Source organism: Globicephala melas, chromosome 6 (genome assembly GCF_963455315.2).
Source record: "Globicephala melas chromosome 6, mGloMel1.2, whole genome shotgun sequence".
NCBI lineage: Eukaryota > Metazoa > Chordata > Mammalia > Artiodactyla > Delphinidae > Globicephala > Globicephala melas.
Window position 1 is genome coordinate 64,733,726 of NC_083319.1, and position 18,425 is coordinate 64,752,150.

Sequence of the window (18,425 nt, forward strand, 5' to 3'; positions counted from 1 at the left end):
AAGACGTGCTGTATAAAGTTTAATCAACCCGTAAGGATAAATGGAAAGCACTTTTTCATGGTATAAAATAAAGCTTTAACAAAGTTGCCTTAATAACCGAGAAAGGAACTTACATATTCAAAAAGTGACAACTGGCTAAAATAATTCTAAAATGGGCGTAAAGGAACAGTACTTAGCAATCAAATATGATATTATAAAACACATTCAGTGGAAAGGAAAAATGTCACGATGTATTATGCTTTGAAGTGGGTTACCAAAGAGTAAAATTAATATGATCCCAATTTAGAAAAAAAATTAATATCTCTATATATGAAGAGAAAAAGAAAGAATACACACCCAAAAAACAGTTATGGTGATGGTAATACATATTTTATCTCTCCTTTGTGCTTTGGTATATTTCCTGAATTTTCTATGACAAATGCTTCTTAAATGTACTTTTCAGCCAAAGTTACAAGAAGAATACAATTAGAAAAACAATCACAATACAATGTTCAATGAAAAAGGTATGGCTACATCTATATCAAGGAGCACATGCCTAGAGAAAATACTGGAATGAAATATACCAAAATTCTAACAGTGCTCATAATTCTTCTTTCCTCCATCTTGCCCGATGCTTGGCAATATGGTTACATTATTTCATAATAAAATAAATGGTTAAAATTTTAAAAGATAAAAAAAGGCTCAAGAGGGAGTTGTACCCCAAGAGTTGAATTTGGTTTTGTTTCTGCTTTTATGTAACAGGGTGACCTACTCACTAAATCCCTTAGGAGCTCTGAGACTCCTTCCCTAATTTGTAAAATGGGCACTTATACCTGCCCAGGCCTCTCTCCACCCTACCCATTAGTAAAACACAAAGCCCTATCTAACATCAACACTGCAATTTACCCAAGGGTTGGACTGCTCTCCCCAGTCCCCCAGGAACACCCGCACCCCCCCCTTTCCTGACCTTTTCACATTAGATGTTCGGTGCTGTCCGGATGCCTGTTTTGTATCAAACGATGAGAAGTGTTGGCTGCTTGTTGCCATATCTACACGAGAAGGCCTGTTAATAAAAAGGCAGTGAGGTTGTTACTTCTTTGTCTTACAGGAAAAGTCCACATAGATTAAAGTATACAACACAAGTCCTTCAATTATTTATATTATCTCACTTCCATTTCTTATCAGTTTTGCAAATCAAATAGCAGAATCCACTCAGTTACATGGTGACTATTCCTGAAATACAGCCCCAATAAAATAAACTTATTTTTCTTTATATTCCAGTACACAAAAAAGAAATTAATGAAATCACCCCCCAAAACTCTCCACCCAAAGATAATGTTGTAGCTTGTATATATCCTTCCAAATCTTTTCCCTATCTATCTGTCTATATTTTTCTTGATTGAAATGGAATATTACTGTAGGGGAGAAACAAGTTTTTGTCAACCCTCTTAGGGTCACTGGCTGGGTCTGGAAATTAAACTGACAAAGACAGATCAACAAGAGAAAAGCACACAAAGTTAATTGAATGGTTACATGTACGTGAGAACCTTCATAGGACAATAAAGACCCAAAGAAGTGAGCAGAGCAGAAATCTTTTATACCTTTCTGACAAAGAAACAATACATTTGTCAAGAATTGGAAAAACAAATGGTGAAGGCCTAGGGGTAAATGGTGAAGGAACAGCTTGGAATAAATAAGGGTTAATTTAACAAGATTTGTCTGCAGACTCTGAGCTGTACGAGTCTGTCTCCAGTAAAAACAGAATTTATGTCCCACCTTTAGGCAGAAAGAGGGAACTTTTTCAGTGTTTACTGCTTCTTGATTGCCTTCAGCTCAAAATGATTTTTATGTCAAAGAGGCATACGTATTTTGGGATAACATATTCTGGTTTCCTTTATTATATGCTTACTTTATCCTGAATCTTTTCTTCTCAACAAATACTGAGTTGCTCTATCATAGCTAGTGTCCACATAGCAGTCTACTGAAGAGAGGTAACATAATTTGTTACCTATCCCTCATTTTGAGGCATGCTAGTTGCTCCCAATGTTTGGCAATTATCAATACAAACAATACTGCAATAAGCCCCTTTACTCACTTGCCTGATTATTTCCTAAGGATAAATTCTGGAGTGAAAGGGCAAGTATTTTGTAAAATATCTTGTTTTAAAAACTGGCTTGTTTCCCATTATATATTTATACCACAGAATGCTGAGGTAACACAGAGGAGCTGGAGACCAATCTGGTTTGCAGAATCTTAGGCCACATTTTGACCTAGATCTACCGCAGAGACACACACAGAGGCAAGCCTACTGGAGAGAAGGAAACTTCCATAGAGCTTAAGAATAAGCCCTGCCCTGTATATAACAGAATCGTCAACCTCCCACTGACGATTCACCTTAACTGTCCACAGCCATAGAGAAGAGAGGAAAGGGTTATTGACCATCCCTTTAGGAAAGCTTCTTTTTTTAAAATTCTAAGATGTCAATGCCCTTATTGTACATTAAGTGGAGTATGATTATATTCTACCTTCAGACTTCCCAATACCCGGTAATATTTTATATTCAACATTCATCTTTTCTTGAACATGTCAAGTTTCCTAAATTTCATATATCAGGTTAGGGGAAAATCAAGGTTCTTTTCACAAGGGTGGTTGGGTGTGGGTGATGGGAGAAAAGAAAATGCCACGGTTAAGTGGAAATGTAGCTTGAAGGCATGTTATTTTCTATCACAAGAACTTCTTACCAGGAGAATGGAGGAAGCCCTAAGCACTTAGGTAAACCAGACTCCAGGGTACTGACTGACATCTCAGTTTACAAGCAGGGAAAGAGGAATAAGATAGATTCAAAGGGCTGTCTAGCCTTTCGGACCATTCTTGCCTATCCGTTCCCTTACAGATTCATTTATAAGGGCTAGAAAAATATGTTCTCTGAAATGTATATAAAAATGTCCCCATTTCTCATTTGCCTTATCTTTAATTTTAAAATTCTCCCCAATATTGAAATTTTTGTATAATCAAAATTAATATTTCCCTTTAATATTTCTGATTTTGAGGGCATACTTAGGAAAACCTCCCCTCCACAAAGATTATATAACATAATTTTACCATGCTGCTTATTTTTTTAATATTTAATGTTGATCCATTTATAATTTGAGTATATGGTACAAGATAGTGCTGTGCATTTTTCTTAATCTTTTGTTATTTTTCCCAAGATAATTTTTAAAAACCTGTATCTTTACCCCAATGATTTGACATACCATATATATAAAACACTAAATTAATTAAGTTCTGCTAAAATCAAGTCTGTTGTGTCAGGTAACTGTTGCATGTTTCAAAGCTACAATTATAGCATCTTTACCAGGCAGAAAACACTTAAATTTAGCAGAACTTAATAATTATTAATAAAACAATACTAGATATTTTTTCATTTTTCTGGGGTACAAAAGTTTAGTTTTTTATGCTTTTCTATACATGTACATTAAGTCCCAGAAATTCTACAGTATTTTAAAATTCATATTAGTATCACAATAAGTACATCATGCTACAAACTGATTTTTTTATTCAGTTTTTTTTTATAGACCTAATTCATTCACTTACTAGATAGTAAACTACTATCCAGTATTTTATCAAGAACCTATTTACCCCTTTTTTATGAGAAATGCTTAAATACATAGAGAAAATAATTTAACACACAAGTATATCTAGAATCCACTTTTGTGTACAGTGTGATCTAAATTTAATTGTTTCCCCTATGGATAGGCAATTATCTCAACAGCAATGAATAACTCATCCTTCAGCTACTCAGTAGCTTTGAAATAAGATTAAAAAAAAAAGATTGCATGCCCACTCAATGCCATCTTGGAGCACTGTCTAACAGGCCCACCCAAGGAATATTTCATTCTATAAGGGATATATCCTTGTTTGACTTGCTATTTTCTATTGATTAAGGTCTATATTCTATAAAATAATATAATATGTTAACTTGCAGATTTTTTTGGTCTGGTACATATGCAAATAATTTGGTATGGTTATGGTTTTATTGCCTTGTAGGAGATTAACCAGTTTTGTATATAACAAATCTTATTCGAACATTTTTCCTTCAATTCCCCAAATGCTCTTGGAACGGTTTCACCATCTTGATGATTTCCTCATTGATAAGTAAATGTTTGACATGCGTTCACCCTAAAATTATCACACTCCAACATAATGAATGACGCTGTTATCTCTAACCCAGGGCAGGTTTTCATACATGTACAGGGCAGTTTCAGGCACTCTTTGGATCCATTCACTTATTTGCCTCTGTCTGCACCATTCACACAACTTTCATTAGCTTGGCTTTATTAGATCCTATATGACAATGGGCAAGCCCTCTACTTTATTAAATGCTCTTTGGGGGAGGGGGGTGTCTGGGACTGCTATTGCAACTTCATTCTTATTTACAAGTTTTAGAATCAGTTATTGTAAAGTTCCAAGAAAAGTCCTGCTGAGGTTTTGAGTGGGACTTCATTATATTTTCAGAGATTTTGCAGAGAACTGTAAACTTTACAATATTATATTTTCCACATCTATACACATTTATTCAGGTCTTCTCTTCCTTCAATAAAGGAAGGAAATATACATAACACACTGCACTGAGGTATGTGTACCCTTGCAAAGACGCCATGCTAGATGTTCCTTATATTGCTTTAGTTTTAGAATGTGTACCACCAAAGCAAGCACAGTTAGTAAAATTTTAACTGAAAAAAATGACTTGTCTGTTCCACTTCTGAGCATAACCTAGACGTTAAACTCAAATGTCAGGAAAAAAATGTATTTTTAGCTAGAGAAAACTATTGTTATTGGGTTTATAGAGGCTAAGAAAAACAGTACCTCGTATTTCATTTACAGGTATAGGTATGCTAGAAAATGTGTCCTTATTTTGCCCTGATTTTACTTCTTTAATTTCTGCACATTTTTAAACAGCTTTACTGATACATTATTCACAGACCATACAATTCACTCACTTAAATTATACAATGTTTTTTAATATTCATAGATAGTATGTCACTTCCACCACAATCTAATTTTACATCTTGTCACCCAAAAGATACTCTATATCCATCCACCAGCAATCGCTTCGCATGTCCCTCCACCTCTAGCCCTAAGAAACCACTAATTTACTTCCTGTATGTACACATTTGCCTATTCTGGATGTTTTATATTAATGAAATTATATAATATGTGGTCTTTCATGACTGGTTTTTTTCACTTAACATAATGTTTTCAAGAGTCATTTGAGCTGTTGCATGTATCAATACTTCATTCCTTTTTACTGCCAAATAATAATCCATTGCATAGATATAACACGCTTCATTTGTCATTTCATTAGTTTATGGGTATATGAGTTATTTCCACTTTTTGGCTATTATGAATAATGCTATTAATATTCATGTACAAGTTCTTGTGTGGACATATACTTCATTTCTCTTGGTATAGAACTAGGAGTGGAATTGCCGAATCCTATGGTAACTCTATGTTTGACATTTTGAAGAGCTGCCAGACCATTTTCCAAAGTGACTGTGTGATTTTACATTCCCACCAGTAATGTATGAAAGTTTCAGTTTCTCCACATCTCGGACAACACGTGTTACTGTCCATCTTCGGGGGTGTGATGGTATCTTATTGTGGTTTTGATTTGCATTTGTCTAATGACTGGTACTGAGTATCTGCTTAGCTACATATTAACCATTTGTACGTCTTCTTTGGAAAAATGCCTGTTCAGGTTCTTTGGCCATTTTTTAATTGGGTTACTTGCCTTTTTATTATCGAGTGTCATACCGCTCTAATTTTTAATCACTAGGTAGAACTATTCTCAGAGGAAACGCTTACAGCTTCATTTTTTTATACTTTTTCTCTCATTCAAATCATAGTTAGCAGAATCAATTCAAATTTAACTTCCCCCAATAAATCCGATACAATGAGCTATGTTCCTGCACGATGAAATATAAGCTAGCCCATTTAAAAAAGAAAGAAATAAAATAAAATTTCAAAAATTAATAAAAAGACACTTAATATCTTGAGGCTTTTTTAACTTTCCCCTAAAGTTAAAATCTCTCTTTAGGGGACTAGAGAAATGCATGAAGAAAGACCAGTGGGTGTGCTCCAGGAGGCACCATTATGAAACCTACAGTTGGAATGGCGCCCACTGGAGCTATGACACAGGACTCCAGCGGCACCACCGACAGATTTACAGGAAACCTACTGCTTCATATTATTGCCCATATGACCAACCTGTCTTTCTTACCAAAGAAAACTGCTCATCAGACCAAATTCTGTCCCATGGATGATGTTTTCAAATAGCCATTCTCATGGCCAGCGATCAGAGGAAAAAGGGAGGTGCTACTCTTACTGCTGGGAGAGCAGAACAGCCTATAAATTACCAGGCACTCCCCAAATACATGTTACTGTCAACTTCACCCCCTCGCCTGCTATGCTATCAGAATCAAAGGAAACGGGCTTCCCGGTGGCGCAGTGGTTAAGAATCCGCCTGCCAACACAGGGGACACGGGTTTGAGCCCTGGTCTGGGAAGATCCCACATGCCACAGAGCAACTAAGCCCGTGCGCCGCAACTACTGAGCCTGCGCTCAAGAGCCTGCAAGCCACAACTACTGAGCCCATGCGCCACAACTACTGAGCCTGCGAGCCACAACTACTGAGCCTGCGGGCCACAACTACTGAAGCCCGTGTGCCTAGAGCCCATGCTCCGCAACAAGAGATGCCACCGCAATGAGAAGCCCGTGCACCGCAACAAAGAGTAGCCCCCGCTCGCCACAACTAGAGAAAGCCCATGTGCAGCAACGAAGACCCAATGCAGCCAAAAATAAATTAATTAAAAATAAATAAATTTTAAAAAAGAATCAAAGGAAAGAAATTTCAACATTTTTTTTTTTTTGCCATACTAGTCCTATCCTTTAGAAGGAAGATCTAAAATGCTGAAAAAGGCCAAAGGGCAAGCACCAACACAGGGTATAATTATTCTATTAGGTGAGATACTAGTGAATTTATAAACTAGATAAACTACCCCTAAAAAATTCGTACTTAGACTTATTAAAAAAGGCTTCCTCGATCAAAATTATAAACCTTCATATTATCTGAAGGACTTGGGTGGTTTTTACATTCTTTGTGCTTTTCCATAAAAGGAAGAGCTCAAGGAGGTGGAGAAACTTAACTTGGAAGAAAGAAGGGTTAGAGGAAAGCAGAGAAAAAGAAAGAATATGAGAGCTATTTCCAGACACTTCCCTCCCTTGTTCACTTGGAAGGTTCCAATTCATCCTTCTAGATCAGCTTCTCTGGAGCTGTATCCTACTCCCAAATGATTCAGAAAAATACATAATAGTGAGTATACAGCCAGAGAATAATACACAAATGTAGCAAAATGTTAAAAAGGGATTCAGGGTATAGAGAAGTTCTCTGTATTATTCTCATACCTTTACTCTTAAGTATGGAGTTACTGCAAAATAAGATGTTTTTAAAAGACAGCTCCTGTAGCAAAGGGCAGAGAACAGAGATTAAATAGGAGTGGCCACTAGGCCTCTGGCACCTGTGGACCAGCCAACACCAGTGGAGAATGCCAAGCCCTTGGGGTCATGGGCACACCAACAGGTCCAGCCACCAGAGGTGCTTCAGGAGCAGAGGCAGCAAGGACAGAGCTCACTGCAAAAATAGCCGATGAGACTTCAACCAGAGAGCAACACCCAGACCAGGGCTCCATCCCTGTGTCACTTCCTCCTGCCTCCAGAGGCCATCCGGGAAGGAGGAGAGGGAGGGGGAACCTTTGAGAAGGGAGATGTCAGCCCGATGCAGAGTTTAAGTTTTTACTTGTCTGGGCATTTACCTCTCCTACTCCCCCAAGAAAATCTGAGTCCCTCCGAAAGAGGCTTTCTGAATTTTGAACAGATGATGTCATCTTTAATTGACAACTTAATGGTTTTTTCCCCATCCTCAAGGGAGATGAGAGTTCCAGGGCAAAGTGAGGACAGGTGAAAAGAATAAAAGTTCATTTCTGGATAAAAGAGAAAGCATGCCCAGACCCTACTCACTAAGAAAATGGAGGGTGGGACTTACTGTCTTTTTAGAAAAAATAAAGTACCCCAATAGATGCTGTTTTTCTTGCCCAGAGCCACAGCAAATCACTGACAGAGTTGGAAACTAAAATCAGAGCCTGTATCTTTTCAGCTTCTTTCCTTAGGCAAAGCAAACTGTACTCCACGTTATTTAAAACAAGTAACAATAGAATGTTAGTTGGCAAGAGATATACACGGCACCTGTTTCATTTTGCTGGGGTTTTTTTTTTACTCATTTTTTTAAATTTAAAAGAAAATCCCTTCCCTACTGGAAGGTTCTCTTATTTCTAGTGGAAATTTTCTACCTAATCTTTTAACTACCCTTCTTCAGTTCCCTACTGTAGTGCGAATTAGGAGAAAGCATGCTGCAACACAGGCAGAATGCTGGATTCTACCCTAGCTGTGCAAGCAGTGTGACTCTGGACCAATCACTCACCTCTGCCAGGGGCTGGGGGTGGGGTGAGTAGGAAGCAGGGAGGCTACTGTTTAACGTGTGTAGAGCTTCCATTTTACAACATGAAAAGACTTACAGAGGTGAATGGTGGTGATGGTTGCACCACATTATGAATGTATTTATTAATACTACTGCAGTGGTGGTTATGACGGTTAAAGTTTATGTTACATGTATTTTACAACGATAAAAACAAAAACAACAAAAATGGGGGACTTCCCTGGTGGCACAGTGGTTAAGAATCCACCTGCTAATGCAGGGGACATGGGTTCGAGCCGTGGTCCGGGAAGATCCCGCATGCCGCGGAGCAACTAAGCCCGTGTGCCACAACTACTGAGCCTGTGTGCCACAACTACTGTAGCCCGTGTGCCTAGAGCCTGTGCTCCACAGCAAGAGAAGCCACCGCAATGAGAAGCCCACACACTGCAGCAAAGAGCAGCCCCCATTCATCACAACTAGAGAAAGCCTGTGCACAGCAACGAAGACCCAACGCAGCCATAAATAAATAAATTTAAAAAAAAAGGGGGGGGAAAAAGCAGCACACACACAAAAGCCAGAAGAGGGCTAACAATACATTTGTCCTGTCTACCTCACAGGGATGCTCTGCAGAAGCAATGCATTCCATTTTGTAAAATCACTTTTTAAACTGGAACATGACATAAATGTGGTGCTGATGTTGTTAGAAGAGTTAAGTGATTGGGGCCAAGAACTTCCCATTAGACAGACACCACTGCACTCCTGCTACTCAGCAGTTCAAGTTTCCTGCAGTCACAGCCACAGGCCACTTAGTGGCACTTCGCCACTTTCCTTAGTCCCTCAAAGGAGGGATGCAGACCCTTTTCAGGATGCAGAGCAAATGGAGGTTTTCAGCATAACACTGAATGGGGGTGACTGTTTATCATTTCTTTTAAAACACCACCTAAAACAAAGATTAGCAGAAAAAGAAATTTCTAAAAAGCAATGGTGAAAACAAGCTTTCCTTTCATTTGTCTCATGATCCATGAAGGAAAGAAAAATTAAGGCTACCCAAAAGTTTTCCAGGCTAGATAATGTGTCTTTCCTCTGGGTTCCATGGTCAGAATTTAAAACTCATCATAGTGGGCTTCCCTGGTGGCGCAGTGGTTGAGAGTCCGCCTGCCGATGCACAGGACACGGGTTCATGCCCCAGTCCGGGAAGATCCCACATGCCGCGAAGCGGCTGGGCCCGTGAGCCATGGCCGCTAAGCCTGCACGTCCGAAGCCTGTGCTCCGCAACGGGAGAGGCCACAACAGTGAGAGGCCCGCATACCGCAAAAAAAAACAAAAAACAAAAAACTCATCATAGTATGATGAATGGTCTACTTTTCAGTTGCTGTGAGTAGCTTACAAGCTTTTTAAGGACAGGGACTCTCTTAGCCCAGAGAAGCTCAATAAAGTTTTGGTTGAATGAATGACATTTGTATTTATTGTATATCTGTCAGCACCCTTGTGCCAAACACAATATCAATACTTGGCATTTTATGTCACTTATGTAGATCACGGAAAGTATCCATGAATATCATGGAGTCCTCATTCACAAGCAAGCAGCTATCAGTAAATATTACGGCTTCCCCCACAAACATCTATTAGAGGAGACAAGCAAAACACAAGGGGAAACATACAAATACTCAGGTAATTAAGCACCAAAGTTTAATTTTCTTTAGCTCTTCAATGTATGGCTGTTTTCATAGTGGTGTACTGTATATATTCATATTCAGCCTGTGGTACCAAGTGGGCACATAAAATGCTTTTGTTATACAGGGATGATATTGCCTTTAAAAATAGCTAATATTAAAGATGGGTGATGGCACATAATGCTGTATATTAAGGTCCAGTTTGCTAGCTCATGGCAAGGCTCAAATTCTGACCCACCCAGTAAGCTAAGAAGATAATGACTACAGCCCCAAACCACAAGAGAAAGTCAAGTCTGGGTCCCACACTTCCCTGGTTTCTAAAATATAGTCACCTGTAATGACCTGAAATAAGATATTCTATAACCCACTAATCTAAAACGATCACCAAAGAAATCCATTCATACCACTTGAATGGTCACTAAAGACTTTCCACACCAGGTATTCCCTGGTAGCACAGTGGTTAAGAATCTGCCTGCCGGGCTTCCCTGGTGGCGCAGTAGTTGAGAGCCCGCCTGCCGATGCAGGGGTCACAGGTTCGTGCCCCGGTCTGGGAAGATCCCACATGCCGCGGAGCGGCTGGGCCCGTGAGCCATGGCCGCTGAGCCTGCGCATCCGGAGCCTGTGCTCCGCAACGGGAGAGGCCACAACAGTGAGAGGCCCGCATACCGCAAAAAAAAAAAAAAAAAGGGGAGGGGGCTGCCTACATTCCCCCAATCAACCCATGGCTAAGAGACACAATACAACAGCCTGTAGGAGTACAGATTGGCCAACTTTTAGCACCATGGAGTCACAGTCAGCACTCTGAATTACTTTGGGCAACTGATTTAACATTTTCCCACCTTGTTTTCCTTCTCTGTAAAAGGGGAGATCAATTAACACGGTTGTTATTTAAGATACAAAGACAGACTTTCTGTGGGTACCGGACCTGACACAGAAGACATTTTAAAAAGGATCTAATCCATTTCTTCTCCACTAAGATATGAAAACGATGACACAGCAAAAAGCTGCTAAACCTCCCTCACTGCTTTGTTCAGGAAACCACACAGAGCCTCAAAATCCCTTATCTCATGACAGGCCTCAGAGACTTCTGCTAATCAAATGAGAGATTTGATGCAAAAAATGGGAGATTAAAAACCATACAAAGTCACAAGTGGGTTATAATCTTATAAATTTGTTTATGATGTACTGGGTTGGAAATCAAAACGTATTTTCCATAAAAACAACGATTGATATATATCTATACCAATATATATCTCTATGCATGCGTTGTGTGTGTGTGTGTATATATATATATATACACACATCCATATATCTCTATGTACATTCATATGTATATGCACACAAATATGTTAAATTCTCTACCTAAGCCATCAAAGCCTATTTAAGCCCTAAATTATAAATAACTGGCCAGAGTCTTAAGAGTCAGGAGCGAGACGACTTCACCACTCATACTTTAGTGACACTTCAGTGGCTCATCATGGCCCTTGCCACAGTTTCTTGGCAAGGTACCCTTGGTACCTGTCTTTCTCTAACCAGACTATCCTCACTAGAACTGCAGGCCTCTCAAGCTTCTTGGCAAACCCTGAAGAGACCATAGTGAAGGGGATCAGAGTATGTCACCCCAAAATATATCATTTTCACGTAAAGATTATTTTGAGGTGAAGGCAATTAGCTCTCTGCTCTCTTCCTTTCTATCTAAAATCAGGGTATCAATTTCCTTTTGTAATGATGTCTCCCTCTCCCACACCAGGAAGAAAACTAGTCCAAAGATAACTCTTATCACCTGAGAGGACTCTTAGCTGCATAAAAAACTTACTAAACAATTCTTCTCTAACATACATTTTCTAATCATCTTCCCATAACTTACCCTCATCCAGAAGCCCCCCAAACTCTTTTATTTAGCTTCTTCTCCACACTTCATCATTCTTTGTTTAGATGGTAAATAAGCCCCCAATTTTAACCACCTCCTTGAGGCACATTTCTTTGTGAACTTTCATATGTGCATATGCAATTAAACTTGTTTTTCTCTTCCCTTGCTAATCTGTCTTTTATCCATTTAATTTGCAGGGCCCCAAGCATGAACCTAAGAGAACAGAGGAGAAAGTTTTCCTCTTTTACAATGGTCTCTCATATCTCAGGGTCTTTGCCCTAATAAACTCTGCTGCTACACCTGATTGCCACTAGTATCTAGCAATATCAGCCTCAATTCAGACATCCCCTCCTCCAGAAAGCCCTACAAGGTCAGCATCTCTCTGAACTCCTGCCATCACCCAGGTGTAGGTTGGTCATCCCTCATCTTTGCTCCCACAGAACCCTGACCTCCTCCATACTACAGAGTTTATCCCATTACATCCCAGTAACAGTTTCTTGAATAAACTGAAGTGCCTGAATGAATATTAATAACCCAAGATATCTGCTCTGTTTTCTTTAAAAAAAAAAAAAAAAGTCCTACCTAGTTCACTCTCAAGTAGTAACCATCTGGCAGCACAGGGAGACCCCTGAATCGGGGCTGTCTGGGCTACCAGGGGTGGTTCTTCAGAGCCAAGACCAGACAAACACTTTACAGGTTCAGGTTCTTATTGCTACTATCTTGTTTTTGTTTTATTTTGTTTTGTTTTGTTAATTTGGTTGGTTGGTTTGGGTCTGTTGTTTGCTCTTGATTCTGGTTTTGATTTCTTAGTCTATATCTTTCCAGATACTGCAATGGAGTGAATGGTGACTAGGAAATCTAGCTACTGGCCCCATTTTAACTACTGTATGATCTCTATCTTCGCTCTTCCCAATCTGTAAATTGAGGGGGTAGTCTAAGAATGGCCCCTAAATCTCACTGCCCATAGTCCTCAGGGACGCCTGTAATAAACACAGTTCTCCCTCCAGAGCTCAGATAACTCTAATAAGCAGCCAGGTTTGGGGACCACTGGAAGGGGCAGAGATGTGAAGTCAAGTCACATCTGGGATCGAGTTCTAATTCCTCCACTCACTTCCTGTGTGACCTTCAGCAAATTACTTAACCTCTCTGCATCTCCATTTACTTGCTTGTTACGGCAGAGATAGTAACTAGTTTATAGGATTGAAGGGAAGATTGATGCACACAGAGAGTACCAATTGATGGCTGGCCCACCGCAGATGATCAGTAAATGGTACTGAGGCCCCTTCACCCTCAGGTGTATTCTCATGGCATCCTATCATTTCTCTGCCACGGCCCCTAAGAGCTTCCAGAGGGCACGGTATCTCTGTCTTACTCTCCACCCCACCCCCAGTGCCCAGCACAGTGCCTATGGCAGTGCCCAACATTACAGCACACACTCAGTATTTACTGAATAACATACTAGAATATACTAACATAACCAATTTCCCTCCCTCTCTCAATAGACGAGACTGTGACCTCCTCCAAAGCAGGGCTTGTTCTTATTTACTGATCTAAAAACCAGCACTTAATAGAGTGCCTATCACATGCTTGTTGAACTAATTCAATTATTTTCAAAATCTCTTTCCAGGTCAAGCATACCAAGGATCTGTGGCTCCAGAAGATCTGGGGCAGAATTACATGCAAGTATTTGTATGTCTTTAATATAAATATTTGGCTGCAAAGTACCAATACTTCTACAGTTGAAAAATTACAACACATATAATGAAATAATTAGGTAGTTTCTGAATGTTCCCCTCACCTGCTAATAGTATCTGCTCCACGAGGGCAGATATAATATCTCGTTCAGCATCATGTCCCCAAAGTCTGGCAAGAGCTTTGTGACAAATGTAAACGTTCGTTTGTTAATGAATGAATGACTATAAGTTCTTTACCAGTCTAGGTAAGGCAGAATTTCCTATTTTTAGGACTCTTTCCTCATTGAATTCAAAGTTGCTGCATTTAGGAATGACAAAATGTTTAAAAATAAAAACAGCAGATGTTTGATCTCTGGGTGGTAGAGAGTTTCTTTTTTAAAATCCTTGATTTATTTTTTATGCTGCAGGAAATCAATCAAAATACTAACACCCAAAAAAACTCACATAATATATTCTGCATCTACAAAGACAACTGTTAACAGTTGGTATTTAAAAGTATTTTGATTACTGATCTCTGAACTTAACTTTTAGAAATCGTTTTAGCCAATGTGATTTTAAGATAAAGGAATGAGATCAGGAACCAAATGATCTGGATCAGATCACTAAAATAATAAGACTTTCATGTAACAAAGACCAATCAAGAACATATGGGGGTTATCAAGGGAACCAAAATCTAACCTCTATCTTTACAAACGGTTCAAAATTGATTCAATAAAAATTCAGCAAGGATACAGTTCTAGCCTCCAGTGTATTCCGAAGGGGACACAATGACTAAGGACAGATGTTTAGACTAAAGGGTCTGCGTCACCAGAAAAAAAATGGCACCGACTCAAATGCACAATTAGAAAAGGGTGGTCATGCAAAGGTCACTCTTGGGTAACTCCCATTTACTGTGATCTGCTACAAAGAGACTGGCTGAACCCAACACAGCACAGACAGCGGTGAAGTCTATGACTACTGACGCTATTCTGCCAGCATGCCACGGTACTTAATTTTTAAGGTTTTAATCACCCTAACAAAACAAAACGCCATAACGACGCCAACAAAGGACATAAGACAAACACAGTGAATACAAAGTGAGCCGTCATCATCCTTCCATTGTTCTGCAGCCCCATGCACACCTTGCAGCAGCAGTAAACCTGCCATAGCATCCCGGGAAGACTGAATCCTTCTCAGCAAGATTCACTATTTTCTCCAATTTCAGCACTCACTCTCAGGAACTTAAGAAAAAAAGATATGGGGGGCAGGGGGAGCCCTGGCAGGCTTGACATGAAGGCTTTAATGAAGTCAATGTCAATTAACAAAAACTGCAGGTCTCCAGTGAAATTTCACTCCAATATTTTTAATCAGCATAGCTTTCCTTAAATTAAATCCTCACAGATCCAAAGAGAATGCTGCAATCATACCCCCAGGAACAGCTAAATAAATGCGACATACTCACAGGTTTAGAGCAGCTGTAACTTTGAAGGAATTAATATAGCCCCACTGTGAAGATGCCCTCTCTTCTACCAGATTTTTTAAAAGCCAATGAAAAGAAGAGACAATCCTCAATTTAAAAGGCAAAAAAATCCTCAATTTCTGTTTTATTTCTTGGTCTCTGGTGAGACTCTCAATTACTGAGCTTAAGAAAAGAAGTTGCCCGGCAGCTGACAGCATCCCAGAGCTTCCCAGGGCAGAATTTAAGACATGTCAGTTAAAGTGGCAGCTACACTCACTGCCGAAGCTGATGCTCCTGCAGGAAGGGATGCCGGGAGATTTTTTTTTTTTCCCAATCTCTGCTGCAGCCTAATTCTAATCCATCACTGTTTGGTTATCCTAGGGAAGCAAGCAAGAAAAATACAAATAGCCTGGATTTATAAAATCCACAGGGCCTTTTAATGATTTTTCACCTAATCCAGGGATTCACCACTATCAAAAAGGGTTAAATGAGGAATAAAATGAATTACCTCTTTTGTTTTAAGGAAAACGTAAGAGCAGTCTGATGCTCCCAAGTTAGAATTGGATTTTATACCTTACTGACTTTTTAAAAACACTAAATAAGGGAAAGTCAAGTTCTGTGAAGTTTTCGGTCAAATGGGTTAAATGCACAAAAGTTAAATTAGTGAACTGAATGAAATATACATATAAAGTCACTCCATTGTAGATGGAAACTGCAATTTAAAATTAATATTAGATAAAGAATATTTGAATTGATTTTGATGAAACTCAAAAAAATAAAGTAGGCTTAGAGATAGTCAGTGACTTGACAACTTTCTTGTCTTGCCTTAAGGGCTCTTACACATATTAGAACTGGACTGTTCCTGTGATGTGGCTCACAATTTAATCTGATTATAAAAGTATCTGGTAATGTACTCTGATATCTCCTGATTTTAAAATAATAAAGTCCTTACAGAGAACTGGAAACAAAGAAGGAAATTAAAACTGTACATGTATCCACCATGCATGTTATTTTTACCTGTAGTTAGGCTAACCAATGGCCCCAAAGATATCCAAGTCTCAACCCCTGGAACCTATGAATGTTACCTTATATGAGAAAAGAGGCTTGCAAGTGTAATTAAGTTAATAATCTTAAAATGGGAAGACTATCCTAGATTATTTGGTTTGGGCCCTAAATGCAATCACAAGTATCCTTATAAGAGGGAAGCAGCAGGGTATGTGACACAAAAGGCACAAGGTGATGTGACCATGGAACCAGAGTGATTTGAAAAGACTATGCTGCTCGCTTTGAAGTTTGCATAAAAGCAAAGTCAAGGTGCCCTCACAGAAAACTTTCTTTGCTGATAAAACAAATAGAAATTAAAAGCTTATAATTGCATTGCCTACAGGGGAGACCAAAACTATGCCTATACCTTTAAACATGCTACTTTATCAGAGCTATATGGAGCTTTAACACATTTTGAGATCATTCTGCTCACAGGTAATAAAAAAAATACTCCTTGCTGGCTTGAATACTTTCACTCTGGACAATAAACATAAAATAAATAACACAGAAATTACAGAAAAATAAAAATCACGTATAAATCTCCAAATACCTCTTCACTGTTAAGCAATTTCAGAGTCCTTTAAATTTGTTAGTGGCTAAGTCTTCAGACTATTAAATGTGTATGATACATGATACTGAACTATACATTATTTATAAATAATGTACCTAATGCAAACATCACTTCCTCTCTGAGGAGTTCTAGCTACAATGTTCTACAAGCATGATGACACAAAGGGGAAAGGTAGGAAGAAGGGGAGAAAGGGAGAACCAGAGATACTGATTAATTTTCAAAACATAGCCAATGGAGAAGTTTGACACATTTCAAAAGGCAAAGCTCCCAAGTATCTGCTTTTGTGGTGTTTTATTACCCATTTCAGGTTGCTATTTTTATCCGGATGGATAAACATATCAGAAAACAAGGCAGATAAAAAATGGTAGAAAGTTAACAAAAGGTAGTGAAGCTCACTACAACCCCTAAGAGTATGACAGCTCATTTACATAAACTTCAGATGGAAAGTGAGTCAGCCCAGAGGTGAGTAAAGGCAAAGGAGTCACTGACAATCTGCACAGTGCTTAGTACGCCCAAACAATTGGACATTACCTAATTATGTATGTACGGGTTGATTAACACAACCAGCTGTCATCATTAAAAAGAAGAAGAAAAAAACACATCCCAAAACATCCTTTAACTCACTCTCTCTTTGAACAATCACAGCAATATCATTGTGCCCTATACTTGCTAAGTTCTCAGTAAATGATGGCTGGATTTTTTTTAATGCACTGCAAATCCTTGCAGTTTACTCTGAATATTCATCTATAGTTTCCGATTAGTACATTAATTCAACAAATTTATTAATTCGACAAATACATATTGAGCATCTACTATATGCCAAGCATCGTGCTCGGGTACAGGGTGCACCACGATGAGCAGAAGAGAACAGTCCCGGGGCTTCCCTGGTGGCGCAGTGGTTCAGAGTCCGCCTGCCGATGCAGGGGACACGGGTTCGTGCCCCGGTGCGGGAAGATCCCACATGCCGCGGAGCGGCTGGGCCCGTGAGCCATGCCCGCTGAGCCTGCGCGTCCGGAGCCTGCCCTCCACAACGGGAGAGGCCACAACAGTGAGAGGCCCGCGTACCGCAAAAAAAAAAGAAGAGAACAGTCCCATCCTCCTGGAACTTCAAGAGTCCAAAGGAACAGACGGTCAAAAAACAAGTAAAAAAATAACTACAAAATGAGAAAGGGTATGAGAGGAACAAACAGGATGCCAAGATAGAGGAATGAGGAAGGAGTAACCTATTCAGGTGGAGTCATTAAGCAAAGTGGGAGGACATAGCACCTGAGAGCTGAGGATGACCAGGAAGAAGCTCTGGGAGGAATGGAAGGAAGTTGCTCTGGTCAGAGAAGCCAGATGCACAAATTTAGGGCAGCAAAGGTCTAGCTCAGTCAAAACCCTGGAAGAGGCTTCTCGCCGAGGGCAGAGATTGAGGGTGAGTGGAAGCAGTATGTGGGGACCTGACCTTGACCTCAAGCCTTGCGGGCTGAGGTAGATTGGAGTCTTCATCCTCAGAGACATGCAAACTCATGCACAGATTCTAAGCAAGACAGTGACATCATCCAACTGAATTTCTAAAAGGATCACTCTGTCCTGAATCAAACAAACCTGCTGTTAATAAATTATGAGACAACTGGGAAATTT

At 39.5% G+C, this 18,425-nt stretch overlaps 1 protein-coding gene across 1 annotated transcript in view; it reads right to left on the reverse strand.

The window, feature by feature from the left end:
• The window catches only part of TTC39B (tetratricopeptide repeat domain 39B), a 130,473-nt gene that overhangs the window by 61,239 nt on the left and 50,809 nt on the right, over positions 1-18,425 (reverse strand). The window contains exon 3 of the mRNA XM_070045747.1: positions 947-1,042. Within this exon, the coding sequence (XP_069901848.1) occupies positions 947-1,042 (96 nt within the window). The remainder of the gene's footprint in view (positions 1-946; positions 1,043-18,425) is intronic.